This window comes from Argopecten irradians, chromosome 9 (genome assembly GCF_041381155.1).
Source record: "Argopecten irradians isolate NY chromosome 9, Ai_NY, whole genome shotgun sequence".
Classification (NCBI taxonomy): domain Eukaryota; kingdom Metazoa; phylum Mollusca; class Bivalvia; order Pectinida; family Pectinidae; genus Argopecten; species Argopecten irradians.
The window spans coordinates 17,401,058-17,421,816 of record NC_091142.1 but is presented as its reverse complement, the minus strand read 5'-3'; the positions used below and the strand labels follow the sequence as shown (position 1 = coordinate 17,421,816).

The following is a 20,759-nucleotide window of genomic DNA, read 5'->3' as shown; positions in this document are numbered from 1 at the left end:
CGTCATTTTTACTTTTATAGAGGCGGGGAATAACATGTTCCTGGTTAGGTCGATGTCGTGTGGCCAAGATTTTCTGGGGCTGACCAATGGTCGTGAGTTTATTGTTGATAATTATAGCAAAAGAGAAGTAATTAAATAAGTGTTTAGCTGGAAAGCACTTGTGGTAAGAAAAGACAGCGGAAACTTATTCATCTAAAGTGTTAAGCTGGGAAGCACTTAAAGTAAGGAAGGACGACGGAAACTGACTCCTTTTGGTGGTCAGCTGGTTCTTGTTTTGTGTATTTTAAATGAATATAAAACTATCGCATTTGTACATTTAAGTATCACTTTATAAGAAGGATAAGGATCAGCCATCTTGATGTATTAAAAATAGAACATGGTATCCTGTTGTGTGATGGTTGAAAACCAGAAAGTTATGGGTTTAAAATTTGTCAACATCAGTAAGGCTACTCCAACAATGTTAGAGGTTAATACGACGAGATATTTTAACTTTGTATCGCAATGTAATTAGGGTGGAATAAGTCTCATACACGTGTAGGAGTACAATAGAGCAAGTGCATTACGTAATGTAAACGCACGAGGAATTCATATGTAAATTTTACTAATTGTAATGATAAATTTGTATCATATTTTGAATTCAGTATATACAAATGTAATACTATAATGAAGAGTATGTTTTTTAACCAATTTTTGATCTAGACCCCTAAAACGTCTAAAAATGGTCACGGGGCACTCTGGTGGACCCATAATAATATACACTGTAACTAATTCTCAGATCCTTGTGTTATGGTGCCCCGTTTTTTAACTTTCTTGGTCTTGGAGATGACTCCGTTATGCATTTTTTGTATCTTGTTTCGATTGGGGTAGAATAATATCTATATTTTTAGTGATTAGTATATGAGTTGATAGCACATACACTATTTATAAAGTGTCTGTATATATACAGACACATAACTATCGCACATATATTTTTTTATTTTAAGGAAGCTTAAAACTGGGTGTGAAGGAAGTAATACATGTGAACGCTACACAGGGCCTTGGTATTTCATGTCATAGGGTTTATGTAGTTTGACTTTTTACATTATTAATGACAACGATCGAGCTCAAACTAATGTGTTCATCACCACAGGAGCTGACAATTTGTACTGTTGTAACCTTTCACATTCTACATATATATAATTATGTCACCTGAATGGAGATGATACACCTGATTGGAGATGATACACCTGATTGCCGATGATACACCTGATTGGAGATGATACATTTGATTGGAGATGATACAATTGATTTGAATTGAAAAACTTGAATGGAGATGATATTCCTGATTTGAATTGAATCACCTGAATGGAGATGATACACTCGATTGGAGATGATACACCTGATTTGAATTGAATCACCTGAATGGAGATGATACACTCGATTGGAGATGATACACCTGATTTGAATTGAATCACCTGAATGGAGATGATACACCTGATTTGAATTGAATCACCTGAATGGAGATGATGCACCTGACTGGAGATGATACACATGACTTGAACTGAATCACCTGAATGGAGATGGTACACCCGATTTGAATTGAATCGACTGAATGAAGATTATACACCTGATTTGAATTGAATCAACTGAATGAAGATGGTACACCTGATTTAAATTGAATCACCTGAATGGAGATGATACACCTGATTTGAGTTGAGTAACCTGAATGGAGATGATACACCTGATTGGAGATGAAACACCTGATTGGAGATGATACACCTGATTTGAATTGAATCACCTGAATGGAGATGATACACCTGATTTGAATTGAATCACCTGAATGGAGATGATACACCTGATTGGAGATGATACACCTGATTTGAGTTGAGTCACCTGAATAGAGATGATACTCCTGATTTGAGTTGAGTCACCTGAATGGAGATGATACCTGATTTGAATTGAATCACCTGAATGGAGATGATACACCTGATTGGAGATGATACACCTGATTGGAGATGATACACCTGATTGGAAATGATACACCTGATTTGAATTGAATCACCTGATTGGAAATGATACACCTGATTGGAGATGATACACCTGATTGGAGATGATACACCTGATTGGAGATGATACACCTGATTGGAGATGATACACCTGATTTGAATTGAATCACCTGATTGGAGATGATACACCTGATTTAAATTGAATCACCTGATTGGAGATGATACACCTGATTGGAGATAATACACCTTATTTGAATTGGATCAACTGAATGGAGATGATACACCTGATTTGAATTGAATCACCTGAATGGAGATGATACACCTGATTGGAGATGATACACCTGATTGGAGATGATACACCTGAATGGATATGATACACCTGACTGGTGATGATATTCCTGATTTGAATTGAATCACCCGATTGGAGATGATACACCTGATTGGAGATGATACACCTGATTTGAATTGAATCACCTGAATGGAGATGATACACCTGACTGGTGATGATATTCCTGATTTGAATTGAATCATCTGATTGGAGATGATACACCTTATTTGAATTGAATCACCTGATTTGAGTTGAATCACCTGAATGGAGATGGTACACCTGATTTGAATTGAATCAACTGAATGAAGATGGTACACCTGATTTAAATTGAATCACCTGATTAGAGATAATACACCTGATTTGAATTGAATCACCTGAATGGAGATGATACACCTGATTGGAGATGATATACCTGATTTGAGTTGAATCACCTGAATGGACATGATACACCTGATTTGAATTGAATCACCTGAATGGAGATGATACACCTGATTGGAGATGATACACCTGATTTGAATTGAATCACCTGAATGGAGATGATACACCTGATTTGAATTGAATCACCTGAATGGAGATGATACACCTGATTGGAGATGATACACCTGATTTGAGTTGAGTCACCTGAATGGAGATGATACACCTGATTTGAATTGAATCACCTGAATGGAGATGATACACCTGATTGGAGATGATACACCTATTTGAACTATTGAATAATCACCTGATTGGAATGAACATGATACACACTGATTTAAATTGAATCACTGATGGAGATGATACACCTGAATTGGGAGATGATACAACTGATTGGAGATGATACACCTTATTGGGAGATGATGCACCTGACTGGAGATGATACACCTTATTTGAATTGAATCACCTGAATGGAGATGATACACCTGATTTGAATTGAATCACCTGAATGGAGATGATACACCTGATTGGAGATGATACATCTGATTTGAATTGAATCACCTGAATGGAGATGATACACCTGACTGGTGATGATATTCCTGATTTGAATTGAATCACCTGAATGGAGATGATACACTCGATTGGAGATGATACACCTGATTTGAATTGAATCACCTGAATGGAGATGATACACCTGATTTGAATTGAATCACCTGAATGGAGATGATACACCTGATTGGAGATGATACACCTGATTTGAATTGAATCACCTGAATGGAAATGATACACCTGATTTGAATTGAATCGCCTGAATGGAGATGATACATATGATTTGAGTTGAGTCACCTGATCGGAGATAATTAAGTCATATTAATAAATATGATAACAACAAGATCTTATTCCTGTGTCAGCTTTTGCACAAGTCCTCTGAGGCAAAAACTAACGATTACTCATTGTTCCAAACACCATCACCATTCATTAGATATTGAAGATGAATATCATTTTCTGCTTGTCTGTCACTGTTATTCTGATATTAGGATGAAATATACAAAGACATTTTATTGGTACAAGCCATCAGTTCACAATGTTATCGAATTATTGAACTCTAAGAGTCAGAAAGAATTGAACTTGTTGGGAAGATTTATATTGGAAGCCCACAAATTCTCTAATTACATTATTACTGTAATGTTTTGCCTTCAAAGTGCTGATCTCCATCCGATATTTTTGTGTCCTTCAATTTGTCCGTTCGTCCGCTTGTTTCTTTTTTGACATTTGTACATGTGTAATTTTAGTATTTTGTCAAATGTATTCTTAAGTTAGACCCGACTGACGTAAATGGTCAGCAAAGAAGACTATGAAAGAGGCAGAATCACAACTTCAACATCGTTGGAACAACAGTCTTGGGTAGACCAAGGGCTTGGTGTGACAACAGAAAAAAAGTGTGGGACATCAAACCAGGGAGAGAGGAGACATCTTGTTCAGAAGGAAGTTTGTGCAATGGAAGAACGGCCACGAATGGTTAGAGCCACTGATATGAAGAATCAAGAAAACTGGATGAATTAGGAATGCGCCCGTCAAAAGAAATTGTCATGGAATAACATTCGGTGCATGGAGCCTCATAGGCTGCAATTCCAACTAAAGTCTGTCTACTCCATTTAACTTGGCGACGTGGGGAACGACAGACGTCCGAACTTGTAAACTCTTCGGAAGACCAACCAATTTGGAATATATCCTTTTTTCTTGCTCAGTGGCACAAGCGGATGGACGGACACCTGGCGTTACGACAAGGTTCTTTCTGCACTTGCAGACACCATGGAGATCAGCAGAGAGAGACCAAAGAAGGACACAGGCCAGACATAGTAATTTGGTCGTTATCGTACAAGTAAGCTGTGCAGGTGGAGCTGACAGTGACGTAGGAGGATCGTATCAACGACGCCTACGAGCGAAAATAGGCCAAGCACCGAGATTTGGTATTAGACTGTCAGCAACGAGGATGGAGAATGTGGTTTCTCTCATACTTTACAGGGTTTTCTCCCATACCTGACAGGTTATCCCGCGGTTGTTAGATAACCGGGGTAGGGAAAATACAGCTCACACGCGCTAGAGTGTGACGTCATCAATACATGCGGCGACCATTTTTACACACAGAGACGTTCATTTCAATTGAATTTTAGCCATTTCTCGTTAAAGTATGGGAGAAAAAGAATCAAACATTGTGGACAATCTGTCAGGTGGACAGCGATATCTCAATCCTCGTGAAAGATTTTGGCCGGGTTGACCAGCCAAAATCTTTCACTCGGGTTGAGATATCCCTGTCCACTTGACAGACCCATGTAAGATTATTTTTCTCCCATATAAAAAAAAATCAGATTAGGAATTATTTTTATAGTGTTGACAAGTGAGCTGTCTTTTTCCCTACATATAGTCTATATATTAGGCAAAAAAAAAAAAAAAAATTAAAAAAGCCTAATAATATAGGCAGGTTTAGCGGACTATCTTTTTCCCTACCCCGGTAAAAGTTTTCTCGCATACATACACGTGTAATACTGGCTGGTCCAGGGCAATACACCGATGTCGCCTGAAGCTGTATTGCATGGCTACCCATGATTTAAGCGTCGTGACGTCACAGCGTCACCAGAATTACTATTTTCTAAGCACAATTATAACAATTTCTTTTTGAAATTAAGCTGGATTTACTTTAAAAGATACAAACAATGGGATCTGCGTTGAAAATATCACGCAATTTTTTTTATGTATGGAGATTTGACTTGCAGTCGCGTTTTTTCGATTTGATTTCAAATTAATAGAAGTAATATTGCAAGAAAACGTCGAGGTATGAGAGAAAAATACTCTTTCATACGTGAATATGAAGGATAGGGATATTCTACCCTCGGGATCACAAGCCTCGGGTTTTACAATATTTTGTGACCCTCGGGTAGAATATCCCTATCCTTCATATCTACACTATGAAAGAGTCTTATAATATTTTCCCTAGCAACCGCGGGATAACACTATCGGGTATGGGCAATGTAATATTCTTAGACTATTAGTCTACCTGTAGATGTTTGTTGTCGTGCTTTCGTTGGATTAGGGCCGCGGTGGCCGAGTGGTTAAGATGTCTCGTCATATTACCACAAGCCCTCCACCTCTGGGTCGCGAGTTCGAATCCTATGTAGACAGTTGCCAGGTACTGGCCGCTGGTCGCTGGTTTTTCTCCGGGTACTTCGGCTTTCCTCCACCAACAAACCTGGCACTTCCTTACATGACCCTGGCTGATAATAGGACGGTAAACCTACAAACCCAGCCCCGCTTTCGTTGGGCAGTCTATGTGGAGGGCCCTGTGGATCATAGGCATCACCATCCTCGATACTCCAGGGGTTCCTAATCGTAAGTGATCGGAACCCCTGGAGTATCGAGGATGAGGCATCACTGTCATAGAGAGAAGATTGATAGGGCGGCTCTGCGGAGAAGCTGAGGTGGCATCAATGTGGCTGTGGAAGAAGAGAGAGGAACAGTGGAGAGGACAACACCAGTAACATCAAGTTGTGTATTAACATTTACTATCAGAACATCAGTGTTGCAATATACTAGCGGACAACTGAGTGGTTCCGGGCTGGGACTAGTCCGCTAAACCTGCCTATATTATTAGGCCGTCTTTCTTTTAAACAACATCCATTAAAGTCTGACTTGAGGATGACTTGAGGAGAATTGTCCGAAGGAGAACAATGGTCTGTCTTGCGGGTTTGTTTGGAAATGTGAACCTGGAAATACATAACTATGATGAAGTGTATTATTTTGTCGTTTTTATATTCAAAGTATTTGGCCAAGTGGTTATTATTTCTGAAGTATAGTTTTTCTCCACCGTCGAATTCATATACCCTTGATACGCTGTGCTCTGGCGGGTAACTTCATTGTAATTCTCAGCTCTTGAGACAAAGACAACAACAACAACAATATAGTAGTTTTAAATATTTATTAAAGCCATAGCATCAATTATATGATGTTTACAGTCATTTAAAGAAGCGTTTTTATCATAGTATCTTAAACGGATATAAAAATCCAAGAGTTCTTCCACATGGCCCACAAACAAGGTTCAATATATAACAGGCAGGTTCTTTGGGCGGTAGATACATGTATTAGGGTCCCCTCTACTTCGTCCCCACCTGTTGGCCACCTGATCTGCACTTGTGTCTTCGGCGCCACGCCCACTGACCCGACTTTGCCAGTTCTCACGTGCATTGCTTGATTGATTAAACATAATTATATATTGTCGATAAACAAGGGATTGGACACAAGGTTAGTAATAATAACTTGAAAGAAAAATATAAAAAACAATAACTGAAATCTTAAAAGTATAAAGAGTACTGAAGTTTATTACAAATGTATATCGTATTGGTATGTAAGAACTTTCAAAATAAAAACTTTCATATTCCTCATAAGTGTAAGTCAAAATCATGCTCCATTTTTTCTTACATTCTTCCTTTGCATATTTATAGAGCATCGTCGGAGACCCACGGGTGATCGCACTTCCACAGGCGTTTGGTTCTATACTCTCTCTCTCTCTCTCTCTCTCTCTCTCTCTCTCTCTCTCTCTCTCTCTCTCTCTCTCTCTATATATATATATATATATATATATATATATATGTGTGTGTGTTAATACGTCTCAGTTTTACATACACAGAAAGAAAAATGTCTGCTATAGAGCCAAACGCCTGTGTCACTAGTGTAGCATATATACATGACGTATACGTATATTGCATTGAGATCCCCTGTGGGTATCAGACGATGATGCCCTTGCATGAATATCGATTGTGACATCATAATTTGTCTGAGAGAAACCGACAACTGAGAAACTGACAAAATATGACGTTATGTTTCTCAAATACTTGACGTTAAAATCAATCTATAATAACGGTAAATGATAAATAAATAGACAATATTCCGGGATGGTTGGTAATAAGGTAAATATATTTTTGACAGACGATACTGAAAAGTAGAATAAAGAATTCCTTTACCTGATGACTCTAATTAGCGGCCCAGCGTCCTCCTGGTCTGTGTCGGGCGGCATGATTGGCACGAGCGTGGAAATATTTATTAGATTTCTTCAAATTGGCTCTTCTCATGTCCCTGTGAATAACAACGTTATGAATTCATGGCACCGCTGGCATGCAGCATTTAACAAATGTCCAAAGCCATGTAACAATTAGATGACGCCTTTAGCATGAAGCAAGAGGCACACGATAGTTTGCCATTTAATAGTAAATAATATGTATTTACTAATTAGCAAATAGGACAAAAAGGTGTAATCAATCGAAAATTAAAAGTCGTTTCAGAAAGGAAGTTGGCCTTTAACAAACATGTGATACATAAGTAACATTGGTAAGTAACAATTAACTCGTTTGCTCAGGTAAACATGTAAGACATATCATGTTGTTAGTTCTTTATTTGTGCAGTGTCATGATGAGCTATTAAGTTGATCGTTGATATTATTTTTATAACATATAGCATATGCAGAGACATTCTCTGTATGAATGTCATTGATAACATTTCTGAAAAAGAAAGATAAATGAAAAACTAATTATCAATAATCATCTTGTTTACATTATTACACAAAAGCTTTGTAATCATTTTGAATATCTAAACAGATAATGAACAATGTACATTATTTAAAAAAGCGAACGAAAAGGGTCGGTATATTTTTATTTGTATAAAAAAGGAATAAAGATTACTTATATCTCCTGTACATGTCACGTGTTCCAAGGGCAGCGCCACCGACAACCCTGGTTCCTTTCTGTACAGCGCCACCGACAAACTTGGCTCCTTTCTGGACAGCACCACCGACAACCCTGGCCCCTTTCTGAACAGCGCCACCGACAACCCTGGCCCCTTTCTGAACAGCGCCACCGACAAACCTGGCCCCTTTCTTGACAGTACCGCCGACAACCCTGGCTCCTTTCTGAACAGCGCCACCGACAAACCTGGCTCCTTTCTTGGCAGCGCCAGCGACACCCCTGGCTCCTTTCCGGGCTCCTCTTATGACAGAAGTGGTTGCTTTTCGGGCAGAAAAGAACCCGCTTTGGCCCTCGGTGACCAAACAGGCCAGCAGGACCACGGAGAAGACTAAGCACAGCGTGCAGACCTTCATGATGGAGGACTATAGTGTTTGAAAACGACATTTTTACTTTTATAGAGGCGGGGAATAGCATGTTCCTGGTTAGGTCGATGTCGTGTGGCCAAGATTTTCTAGGTCTGACCAATAGTCGTGGGTTTATTGTTGATAATTATAGCAAAAGAGAAGTAATTAAATAAGCGTTTAGCTGGAAAGCGCTTGTGGTAAGAAAAGACAGCGGAAATAACTCGTTTTAGTGGTCACCAGGAAATTGCGAGTTTAGACGTTGTCAGCATGCAGCAGAGCAAGTGTATTACATAATTTTAAATCATAGTGCACGGGCAATTAACATGAAAAATTTACTTATTGTTTAATGATTTTTTTATCATATTTTGAATACAAATGTAACAATGGCAAATGAAATAACATATTTAAATCGTCAGAAACCAATTAAATTGTTTCGATCACATTTTTGTATCTTTGTAAAACTGTAATCAGAACGTATATTAAAAATGTTCGCAGAATCCCAGTGAATGTCCGCGGTTACTCAAACAACAATGGATGTTTTTTAATCTTAACATCTGTCCTTTTAACATTTAGGGTCATTTAAGCAAGAATCAGGTTGATGTGGTGGAGGCAAGCCGGAGTACCTGGAGAAAAAACACCGCCCTACACATGTACAGTACCTGCCAATATTATTTGAATGATATTATGCAAATATCGACATGTTTTCAGGTGGATATACGGTAAATTATTTTACGTTAGTGGTCAAATGTTATACACGTACAGAAATTGCATAAATATTAGGATTAGCTCGCATTATCCTAGGTACTGAATTAACGTGACGCTACCCAAATTGGAACACTTTTTGAAGATAATTGTAAAAAATTTCTTACTTGTGGTTGAATCCAGATTTTTTCTTAACATTCCACAAATAGATGCTTTTATTATTAATTTCATGATTTGTTTACTTATCAGCAGTGCATATATTTATAAATACAGAGCTTGGAAGCATGCCCGGTCCAGCCCTGTGTTTCAGCAGGTTTGAGTACCCAAAATGGAACACCTCCTAAATAAAGTTTGATTAATAAATGCCCATGCATGATAAAAATGTTTGAATTGATCAAAAGAAAGTTCAAACATTTTTTAGTTTATTCAAGTCACGTCTTTTAAAAAATATTCCATTCAGCATTTATTTTTATTATTTCAAAATATATGGTGTTTTTAGGGTTGTCGCACGATGTCGTTTCCCGGAGTTTTTCAAAATTTCATTATTTTCATTTTTAAATACAGATAATAAGCAACTGGAAAGAAAATTACATTTTAAAATTGTCACAGGTATTAGTCAGCACCTTAATTTTTGTTCAGAACTGTTAGTATAGATTGTAAACTGAAAATTCTGTATCACATATTTTAAAAGTGTTTCATTTTGGGTAGTGTTCCAAATTGGGTAGCGTCACGTTAACGTACATTTGTATAGATGTGAGACACGAGAACATTCCCTCGTGGAACCCCTTTTTGAATGTCCAGGTCTTAAAACTCTATGATTACCCTTTATTGTTTTAATTTTGATGTATATATTTCTAGCCAGGAAAATGTAAAATTTCCGAAACTCAATGTCTTGAAATCGTATCGAAAATTCTAGCCAGGAAAATGTAAAATTTCCGGAACTCAATGTCTTGAAATCGTATCGAAAATTATTGTCGTTGTGATACTTCCGCACACTTTGCTGTGGTGAACTTTTTTCCAATTCGGGTAAAATAATATCTGTTTTTATGGATTACATGAATTGACAGCATATGCACTATTTGTAACATACTTTTGCATATATACAGAAACATAATTATCTCACACGAATTTTTGTTCTGAGTTTAGGCAGCTTAAAAACTGTGTGTGAAAAAACGTTACAAGTGATAGTTGCACATGGCCTTTTGGTCGTTTGTGCTTGTTTGTTTGCTTGTTTGATTAATTAACATCCTATTAACAGCTATGGTCATGTAAGGACGGCCTCCCATGTATGCGATGTGTTGCATGTATGTTGTGCGAGGTGCGTGTTTTGGCAGACTGCGGTATATTCGTGTTGTGTCTTGTATATAGTGCTAGTGGAACTGTTGCCCTTTTTATAGTGCTATATCACTGAAGCATGCCGCCGAAGACACCAAGCAACACACCCCACCCGGTCACATTATACTGACAACGGGCAAACCAGTCGCCCCACTTCCGTTATGCTGAGCTCTAAGCAGGAACAGAAACTACCTATTTTATAGACTTTGGTGTGTCTCGGCCAGGGGACAGAACCCAGAGCCTTCCTCACAGGGGCGAGCGCTCAACCACAGGCCAATAGTGAGGTGGTGTCAAGGGAGACTCTAGGAAGAACAAAGTAATTTAGGGATAAAGAAAAGATAAGATCCCAAATTTAGTCGCCTTTTATGATCATGCAATAGGGGCAGCAGGTACAATTCTTACGCCCTACCTGCAGGACCGTCATTTATGCAGAAACATATATACATATATATGTATACATGTTTCTGATTTATGTTATAGGACCTTACAACAGTATTCGGTCATAGGTCACACGTACAACAGTGTATCAAATATATGCTTTGATTGACACTAGGTATACCATTCAAACTCATGTGTGCGTCACATTTGACATTTGTAAATTCACATTGACATTCTACATAAATGTATTTAAATTGGTTATGTGAATCATTTTAATTTTCAAAATCAAAAATTGGAATGTCAAAATCGATCAATTATCGATCATAATATAATCGGTTTTCAAATTCCGAAAATAATTACTGTATTTATTAGAATTAAACACTATTCCGAGAGTATTGCAATGTATAACTATGTACATATATTTACACTTGCTAGGCTTGGTCACTATACGCTAATACTAGCCGATTTTGTTTACCATAACTGCATGGTAACATTGAACTTTGAACTTGCGTAAGGAAATGTAAAAGGACTACTTTTTTAAAAAAGAAACACATGGCTTTGTTTACATTTTGACGCAACATTACGTGTATATTTGTTGTTTTCATAGAATTTTGGAAAAATGTAAACAATATATACATGTTGTATATTTATATATGATTCAAACAATTTTTAAATTAACAATTGTATAAAGAAACGGAAAAATATCCCGACCGGGGCAACGTGCTTTCATTTTTGTTAAAAATGATGGGTGTCAAATGTAAACATTACCTCTGTGCCTATGTTCGTCCTACGATCGAGCCTTTGGGGTGGACGGGTGTGAGACCCTCTGATAGAGGTCAGTTATAAACATATCCTCTTGTCTTTGTTCTTTGAGTATTTAATCATGTGTAGTATAAAACATGCACCGCTAATAATCCACGTGTTGACAGTTCCGCGTCACCACAAATACATTGTATCCATCGAACACAAGTGAATTTGTTTCATCTATCGATGGCGATATGGATCTAAGCGTAGATTATATATAATCACATGGCTCCCAAGGATGTAATACCGTCAAGTCAGACGACATCTCAAACACATTGAGCTACTTGAAAATCGGTGTTTTGCCAACTTCGGCAAACTAAAGTGTGTAAGCGTGCGTCAGCTTCGCCTCGCTGCACAATAACGGTCACCGAGTTCACACATGTGGCCGTGTACAAATTCTTTATGTTATTACGCTATATATTAACTTTTAGCAAAATTGAATATATATTTAAAGTTCTGATCTGATTAAATAAAATTATCTCTGAAATTTACTTTGTTTGTCATGTTTATTTTACACTAAAATATTGAACTTTTTTGTCGTCGCGGATGAATAATTCTACCTTACGTGAAGCGTCACCATTCGCTGTTCAAATGAGTAAGCTCCTCCCACTTTTGACCGACTTTTATTGAATAATTACGTCACTTTCAAATGACGATTTTATTGCATAAAATATAAATAAAAAGTCGTGTGAGTGTAAATATAGGGATTGGATTTCGTTTTTATGTTAACCATGCTTGTATGGAGCAATTCATCTAAGAATATATTCAATATGGGGCGCTAACGCGCCCCATAGAATATATTCTTAGAGGAATTGCTCCATACAAGCATGGTTAACATAAAAACGAAATCCAATCCCTATGTATATGTTTTAAGAAAGCATGTCCAGTGCGATGGACTAAGGTCAAAAAAAATATGCCTGTTTAGGGTTACCTTGGCAAAAAAAAACATAGGGTCGGTCGGTCGGTCGGTCTGTCAGGAGGATTCTTTAAAAAAAATTGTTTTAGTGTCTTTCACTCTAAAATGATAGCCGGAACCAGAGTCTGGGATCGAAATCCCAACTTTTTGATTTTTTTTTCGTAGAAAAGGGGAAAAAAAATTTAGGGTCAGGAGTAAAAAATTAGGGTCGGTCTGGTAACCCTAAACAGACATATATTTTTTTTGTCATGATGGTACTGTATTATATGGGAACAATGTCTGTAGGGTAATAAAAATGGGATAATTCTTCAGTTGAATTATGATAAACAAATTTATCGTGACACAAATCTAAAAATTTAGGACCACTTCAAAAATATTCTGATTAATTGGTTTTACCAATTCTTATTTGATGATCGGTTTGAATATTTCTTCCATCTAATTTTCGATTTTTTTCGATCATCGGCCCATTGTTAATTTAAATACCTGTCATTTCTAAATTAATTTTGATGAGTAATCAACACTAGTTATCAGCAAAGAAAAATTGCTAAATGGCTAATTATACAATGTAATCATCATATACCGTAATGTTGGTGGCCTATATAGATATTTTGCCTTTTTTTTGTACATATTTCTATAATGTGTATCTACAAAAAATACATTTAATATATACATACATATTTGATAATTATATTTAATTCATAATGTATACTAATTTCATTTTACAGCCATTCAAGGTGTGATTGAAATTGAAACATCTGATCTGAGTGGATTCACCTGACTGGAGAACTGAATTGAGTCATCCATGAGATGATACACCTGCATGATTCACCTGACTGGAGATGCTATACCCGATTTGCTTTGAGTCACCTGACTGGAGATGCTATACCTGACTGGAGATGCTATACTTGATTTGAATTGAGTCACCTGACTGGAGATGATACATGTAGCTTAAATGATACACCTTAATTGAATGTTGTCATATGAAGAGATATGATAACTACAAGATCTTACTCCTGTGTCAGCTTTTGTAGAAGGTTACTGAGGAAAAAGCTAATAAATACTCATCATTACAAAACACCAATCACTTATAAATTTTACACAGGAAAGCAACATTTTTCTGACTTTACGAAATCCAAAATATCTACACAGTGTTTAATCAAGGAAATAACTGAAGTTTCGCGAGATCACCTTACCCCAGAGATCAGTCTTCAGCTGATCACACCGAATTGTCCCTTGTGGCATAGTGGAGAAGACCAATGTCCTTTTCCTGATCCTTTCTGGGCTTTTTACTGGCCAGGAGGTCAAGCCCTTACTAGGTAATATATGACATTTTATGTATATCAAACCATGCAAGTTACTTTATTTGATTAAAAATATTGTTTTTAAAGAAATTCTTTTGCCAGACTTTACAAAGTGTTATATTTTTAAAAATAAGCTTTTGATATTGGATACATATTTCATCAAATAAGAGTTTCTCCCTTTCCTATTTTATATTTTTTTTTCTTCAAATTTTTCTATCTTATACAAACCGGAACTCCAAGGAAGTTGTCTTATTTGATAAGCTTTTCCAGAAATGTGATTGATATGGCAGGTTAATACACTGTTGAAATTTTTAGGTTACACATTTACGTACAATTGTAGTGTTATACACTTGTTATAGGTTCATCTTGGATAACGGCGAGCTATTCCGTGGTAAAACTGTTGTCGATGTTGGTTGTGGGTGTGGAGCTTCCTCAATAGCCTGTCGGATGGTGGTTGCTGCTCATGTAATAGCCAATGATATTGACACTGGTAAGGAATCCCTTGTAACTTTATAACGGATTCAACCATTGTATTCTGTCTTTGCATATTGCACTAATTGCAGAATTATCTTTCTTCCGAGAAGGTTATCCATTGTGATGTCACTATTTTGTGAGCAAAATTCACATCAATTTCTCTGAAAAAATATGACGTCATACCCGAAAGCGCATGATGTCACAGTACATACATGTACCTATCCACAAGGACAGATAACTTTACTTTATACATTTGTATTATGCGAAGACAGAATATTTCCTTTTATATACAATTTAAATTAATACTGGTAAATGATTATGAATTCTTCTATCAAGTCTATCAAAAATCGCTATTGATAGGTTTTTGTTCATGGTTACCACTGTTAGGCTTTATTTAATGAATTAATTCATCAAAATTATGATTGAAATTGAAATTAATTTTAATAATTATAATCAAGTTAACATCACTGAATAGAACCAATTTATTTTATTGTCTTGAGTTGGGGGGTGGGGGGTGGGGGGGGGGGGTCACAAAGATGATTTTATGAGATTGTAAAAATAAAAAAAACGAAAATGAAAATCTCTGATTTATGTTGATTCAATTGGTATTTTACAGTGGCGGCTGAAGCGGTAGAACTAAATACAGAACTGAATAATGTCACACAAACTACAGTAACTACCAGCAATCTTGTTGGTTGTCATGACAACAGATGGGACATCTTGTTGTTTGGAGATATGTTCTATGACACAAACTTTGCTAACGTAATTACGGAATGGGTTGTCTCCCTTTACACGAATGGTGTCACTATATTTATTGGAGACCCGGGCCGTCTTCCTTTTGAACAACATCCATTAAAGTCTGATTTGAAGATGGTGGCAGAATATGCTCTTCCTGAAAATTGTCTCAAAGAGAACAATGGTCTGTCTTGTGGATTTGTTTGGAAATATGAACCTGGAAATACTTAATAACCATAATGAAGTGTCTTATTTTGTTGTTATTACATTCAAAGTATTTGGTCAAGTGGTTATTAAATGTACCAACATTAACACAAACCAGGCTAGCTTCATCTCGGGGTCGCGAGTTTGAATACTATGTGGATCAGTTGGCAGGTACTGACAGTTGGTAAGTGCTTTTTCCTCCGAGTACTCCAGCTTTCCTCCACCATCTAAACATGGCATGTCCTGAAATGATCCTGGCTGTTAAACTTCAAACCAAATCAAACAATTTGACTGTCTTAGCTTCGTAGTTTATGTCATATTTGAAGGTTTGTATAAACAGTGATAATGTGTGCTTTGTAAAGGAATTGTACATTTGGTTTTGATTAGTATAAGATCCTTGCAATGTATGTACAGTCAACGTAATTTAAGGACATGCCAGGGTGTTGTGTGGAGCCAAGCTGGAGTACCCGGAGAAAAACCACCAACCAGCAGTCATGTTCCATATTGGATTCAAATTAGCAACCCAGAGGTGAAAGGCTAAGCCCCCGATTGTGGTATAATGTTAAGGCATCTTAACCATGTAATTCGCGCACTCAGCCACCACATCCAATAAAGAAATTAAACAATGTTTGACTTTGTGTATCAGATTATTAAAGAAAACAGGAAGATCACTGATATTATAATTAACCTTTAATGCAAAGATATGTTATTGGCGGGTAACATGATGTAAATGTAATAACAGAAAGGTTTTACAATGTATATTGTAAAAAGAAATAAAAAAAATAAAATAAAAAAGAAAATAATGATAATTAATCAAAGAGGTAATATCAAACAACATATCCCTTTGCAGAGATTTCAAAAACTAGCAGTTTTAGTTTTTGACCTTTCTTTACTTCATCTGTATGGTAATGTTTTAAAAAATAAGGCAGCTAATTGAAATAATTGTTCAAGAATTAAAAATGTTCACAAAAATTACAACTATAAATATCTGTAAGACATGTTTTATTTCTTTTTTTTTAACAGTAATTAAAGAATAGAAGTGATACTAGATTATGCACAAAATTTTGAGACTTATAAAGACCTTTTGGAGAGAAATAGAAGATGAGTATTTACTGTCAAACCCCACTTATTTGAAGTGAACGGTGGAGTAATTATAATGGTTTGATATACAATCAGAATTAATTCACATATATGATTGTGTTAGTGTGGTTATATAACACCAAATAAACATTGTATATATATGATTATTATTGAATTGACATTATCAGCATGTAAAGTCCTTCAATTTTTTTTTAAAAATTAGAGTACCGTTAACATTATAAACAAAGCATATAATTTGAATAGGCTAGCCATCAGCCTCTAAAATATTGAAATTACTGATATTAACAAATTTTTTTAACAATTTCGGTTATAATGTGGATTGTCGATGTCAAAATAGCGCTGGAAATATTTTTATTATCAAAATTTGAGCTGGTACTTGAACAGCACACAGAACATGTACAATAAGACACTTTTAAAACAATATGCCATAAAAGGATATAAAATGAAAAAAAAAGCCAACAAACTTACGATTATCAGAAGAAGTGGCCAATCTTCATTCATTCTTTCATGTAGATATTTTTATCAATCAAAATAAAAAGACAATTATGTATGGTTTGAGGGTTGCACAATTAACAAAATATCTAAACTAAAAATTCCAAAATCAATAAGATATGAATGCCAAGATGAACACAACTCTAAATATACAAAACTAGGTAAACTGAGATTAATGTAATATCTCAAGGTATACATTATTTAGTATGAATTGCACATTTTGTAAGAAATATTCATAGGAAATACCACAAAATCATCTTACCATTATGTAAACAAGATATGTTGATTGAAGTACAACAGATAAATACACTTTGTATGTAAACAAGTTGTGAATAATGTTCACCAGAGATTCCCAAACGACATGTACAAGACACTAATTCATTAACTCTGCATATGATATAAATAATTAAAATTAAAAAAAACCTTCATATCATAAATTCATATCAAATTAAGCATTAATTAGCAAAATCGTGGAATGATTAAAAGTAAGCTATTTTATTTACCAGACTGAGTGAAGAATTATTTCGAATAATTATGGCACGTAAACTATAATTTGATTACCGTATTCGACCAAGTAAGCACCCATGTTCACCCCTTTTTGAGGTCTCCATTTCAATTGCCAAGGCATAAATAAAGAACACAACTACACAAAACTGTATAGATTTGCAATCATTTTGTTTCATTAGCATATTTTCATTATTTCAAACTTTTAATGAACCAATATTGTACATATACAGTGACCATAACTTTTTTTTATGATCAAAGAAACCTCAACACCAGTATTATTTCTTTCAAACCACTTTTTTGGAACAAAAATGTGCTTTTATATATTTGGTAACAATGACGTCACTCGATTTAATAACAAGAGATCCCAGAGGGATCTTGGCGCCCACCAAAGAATGATCTACGTCTGACAATGAAAAGACAGATCTTTTTTTCTGCTTTTCTAACTTTTACTACATATTACTAAATTTGAGAAAAATCTTTTCAGTACTTTCTGAGGTATTTAACAGTAACAAACTTCAATTGTCAAAGTCCAAGGTGGCTAAAAGTCAGCCATCTTGTTGACCAATCGGTTCGAAAATGCAATATGTACAACTATAATATCCTAGGGGAACCTGCACATGAAATTTGAGACAAATCCCTTCAGTACTTTCTGATAAATAGCGGTAACAAACTTCGATTATCAAAATCCAAGATGGTGACCTGTCTGCCATCTTGTTTACTGATCAGTCCAAAAATATAATATGCACAACTAGGGCCCTAGGGGAACCTATACATTGTATATACAATTCGGGACAGATTGCTTCATTACTTTCTGAGAAATAGCAGTAAAAAGCTTCCAATGTCAAAATCTAAAATGGCGGCCTGTCGGCTATCTTGTTCACCGATCGGTCCCGAAATGCATTATGCACAATGAGGGCCCAAGGGGATCCTACATGTGAAATTTGAGAGAGATCCCTTCTGTACTTTCTGAGAAATAGTGGTAACATACTTCAATTGTCAAAATCCAAGATGGCAGCCATGTCGGCCATCTTGTACACCGATCGGTCCCAAAATGCAATATCCACAACTAGGGCCCTATGCAAGTAGACCAACATGTGAAATTTGAGAAAGATCCCTTCTGTACATTCTGAGAAACAGCAGTAACAAACTTTAATTGTCAAAATCCAAGATGTCGGCCTGTCGGCCATCTTGTTCACTAATCGGTCCCAAAATGCAATATGCACAAGTAGGGCTCTAGGGGAAATTTTATGAAATTTGAGACAGATCCTTTCAGTAATTTCTGAGAAATAGTGGAAACAAACCCTAACTATCAAAATCCAAAATGGCTTCCTGGCGGCCATCTTGTTCACGATCGGTCCCAAAATGCAATATGCACATCTAGGGCCCAAGGGGAACCTACATATGAAATTTGAGAAAGATCTCTTCAGCCCTTTCTGAGAAATAGCTGTAACAAGAAATGGTAACAGACGGACAGAGAGACAGTGGGAAGGACAGACCAAGGACCACGGACGAAAAGCAATTTGAATAGCCCATGCCACCATCTGATGATGTGGGCTAAAAATGTGGTAAAAATGGGAAGGATGATACTAGAAATAAAGAATGATTTCTTATCTATCCTTGACCATGTTTATTATTATTATGATTGGATGTTCTTGCACATTTTAAGACTGATTTTATTCCATGTTGCTCAAATATATGTATTTATGATCAATTCATATGTTATCATTGTCATTATTTCATTGTATGTTTAAATTGTTCAAATACATGTATATTTAATTATTCAGAATAGCTTCACGTGATTGCCTCTTAATAATATATAATTACATGTAATAAATATGTATTTCTATCAGATTCTATATGATTTTTATACAGTCTTATTTTATACCAAAAAAAAAAAAAGTTGACTTCTATCTTTAATACCGTATTTTTGCGCGTATAGTGCGCACTTTTTTACATAAATTATCAAGTGAAAAGTCGGGGTGCGCACTATACGCAAGCACAGGCATTGGGTCATGATGACCGACCGGCAGGTCCAAGCTAAAGTGTGCAGTAGCCTAACATTTTGTACATGTTGAGAGTTGTGATTAAATACTTGGATCTTTAAGTCAATATTTAATGCATATGTTCAATATAAAATGAAAATCTCACTTCGAATTTATATCTTTAATTTCTTGAAAGTTCGTTTTGGGAGCACATGTGTTCATGACCGGACACATGTTACGATCGATCGTGAATCTTCAGTAAGGTATCTCCAAATCTAAATGGCTAAATGAATGCAGTCTGGAGCTTGAAACGATGTATAAGTGTGTAATTGATTCGTCACATTAAACTGATTACCTTATAAATATGTTTCGCCAGCATGTGAAAACTTTTGAACTTGCAAATGTTTACGGAAGTGAGTGTAATAGCCATATGCAGAGTCAGCAAATTAAATACGAAACTAAAACCTTCATACATTAAAACTGACCAATCGGCACTATAAATGACGGTATGGCTTTCAAATACACTCTTATTACCATCCTTTGAAATGGTTCTGTAAAATCTCATCTCTATTTCAATACTAGATCTAATTGAAATAATTGAGAATACGGAAGTGTGCAGTCAGTACTCAAATATGGCGGCCAGCTGTGGTTGATAAGCCTAGCTCGGTCGGCTTTCCAGCTAATATCTTGAACATAATTAAATCTAAATGCCCATCAGATACACAATAGACTTGATTGAAACCACTTGGAATTACACAAGGTATGATTAATTATTTGTAAAAACATCGTTGTTGATACCTCATTATTAAATAGTGTCACCGGCAATTTACAAGCTAACTAGGCCTGTCGCTAGTGCTGTGTAAACAAAGTGTCAATCATCGTGTCAAACTCCTCGCCAGTTAATTTTAATGAACAGAAGGTTGTTTTAGGCACTGATAAACAATAGAAAGAGTTTGATTTTGTTC

At 36.0% G+C, this 20,759-nt stretch overlaps 2 protein-coding genes across 2 annotated transcripts; one reads left to right on the top strand and one right to left on the bottom strand.

Annotated features, from left to right (window-relative positions):
• Nucleotides 1-6,683: 6,683 nt before the first annotated feature.
• Nucleotides 6,684-8,947, bottom strand: LOC138331649 (sperm-activating peptides-like). The gene is made up of 3 exons (XM_069279372.1): nt 8,457-8,947; nt 7,743-7,854; nt 6,684-6,968 (listed from the first exon to the last, which is right to left on the bottom strand). The coding sequence occupies exons 1-2, from the start codon at nt 8,870-8,872 to the stop codon at nt 7,752-7,754; spliced, it is 519 nt and encodes a 172-aa protein (XP_069135473.1). The 5' UTR covers nt 8,873-8,947; the 3' UTR covers nt 6,684-6,968; nt 7,743-7,751.
• A 4,840-nt stretch (nt 8,948-13,787) lies between these two features.
• On the top strand, nt 13,788-16,340 carry LOC138331648 (electron transfer flavoprotein beta subunit lysine methyltransferase-like). Its single transcript, XM_069279370.1, has 3 exons — nt 13,788-14,314; nt 14,659-14,789; nt 15,390-16,340. The coding sequence occupies exons 1-3, from the start codon at nt 13,989-13,991 to the stop codon at nt 15,737-15,739; spliced, it is 807 nt and encodes a 268-aa protein (XP_069135471.1). The 5' UTR covers nt 13,788-13,988; the 3' UTR covers nt 15,740-16,340.
• The last annotated feature ends 4,419 nt before the right edge of the window (nt 16,341-20,759 follow it).

What these genes read in the sequence shown, in the direction of transcription:
- LOC138331649 (XM_069279372.1), bottom strand. Translation starts at nt 8,872, where the DNA reads ATGAAGGTCTGCACGCTGTGCTTAGTCTTCTCCGTGGTCCTGCTGGCC. An exon ending in GACATGTACAGGAGATATAA is followed by an intron (nt 7,855 to 8,456) that starts GTAATCTTTATT and finishes TGTTATTCACAG; the next exon opens with GGACATGAGAAGAGCCAATT.
- LOC138331648 (XM_069279370.1), top strand. Translation starts at nt 13,989, where the DNA reads ATGATAACTACAAGATCTTACTCCTGTGTCAGCTTTTGTAGAAGGTTA. An exon ending in GGAGGTCAAGCCCTTACTAG is followed by an intron (nt 14,315 to 14,658) that starts GTAATATATGAC and finishes CACTTGTTATAG; the next exon opens with GTTCATCTTGGATAACGGCG. An exon ending in AGCCAATGATATTGACACTG is followed by an intron (nt 14,790 to 15,389) that starts GTAAGGAATCCC and finishes GGTATTTTACAG; the next exon opens with TGGCGGCTGAAGCGGTAGAA.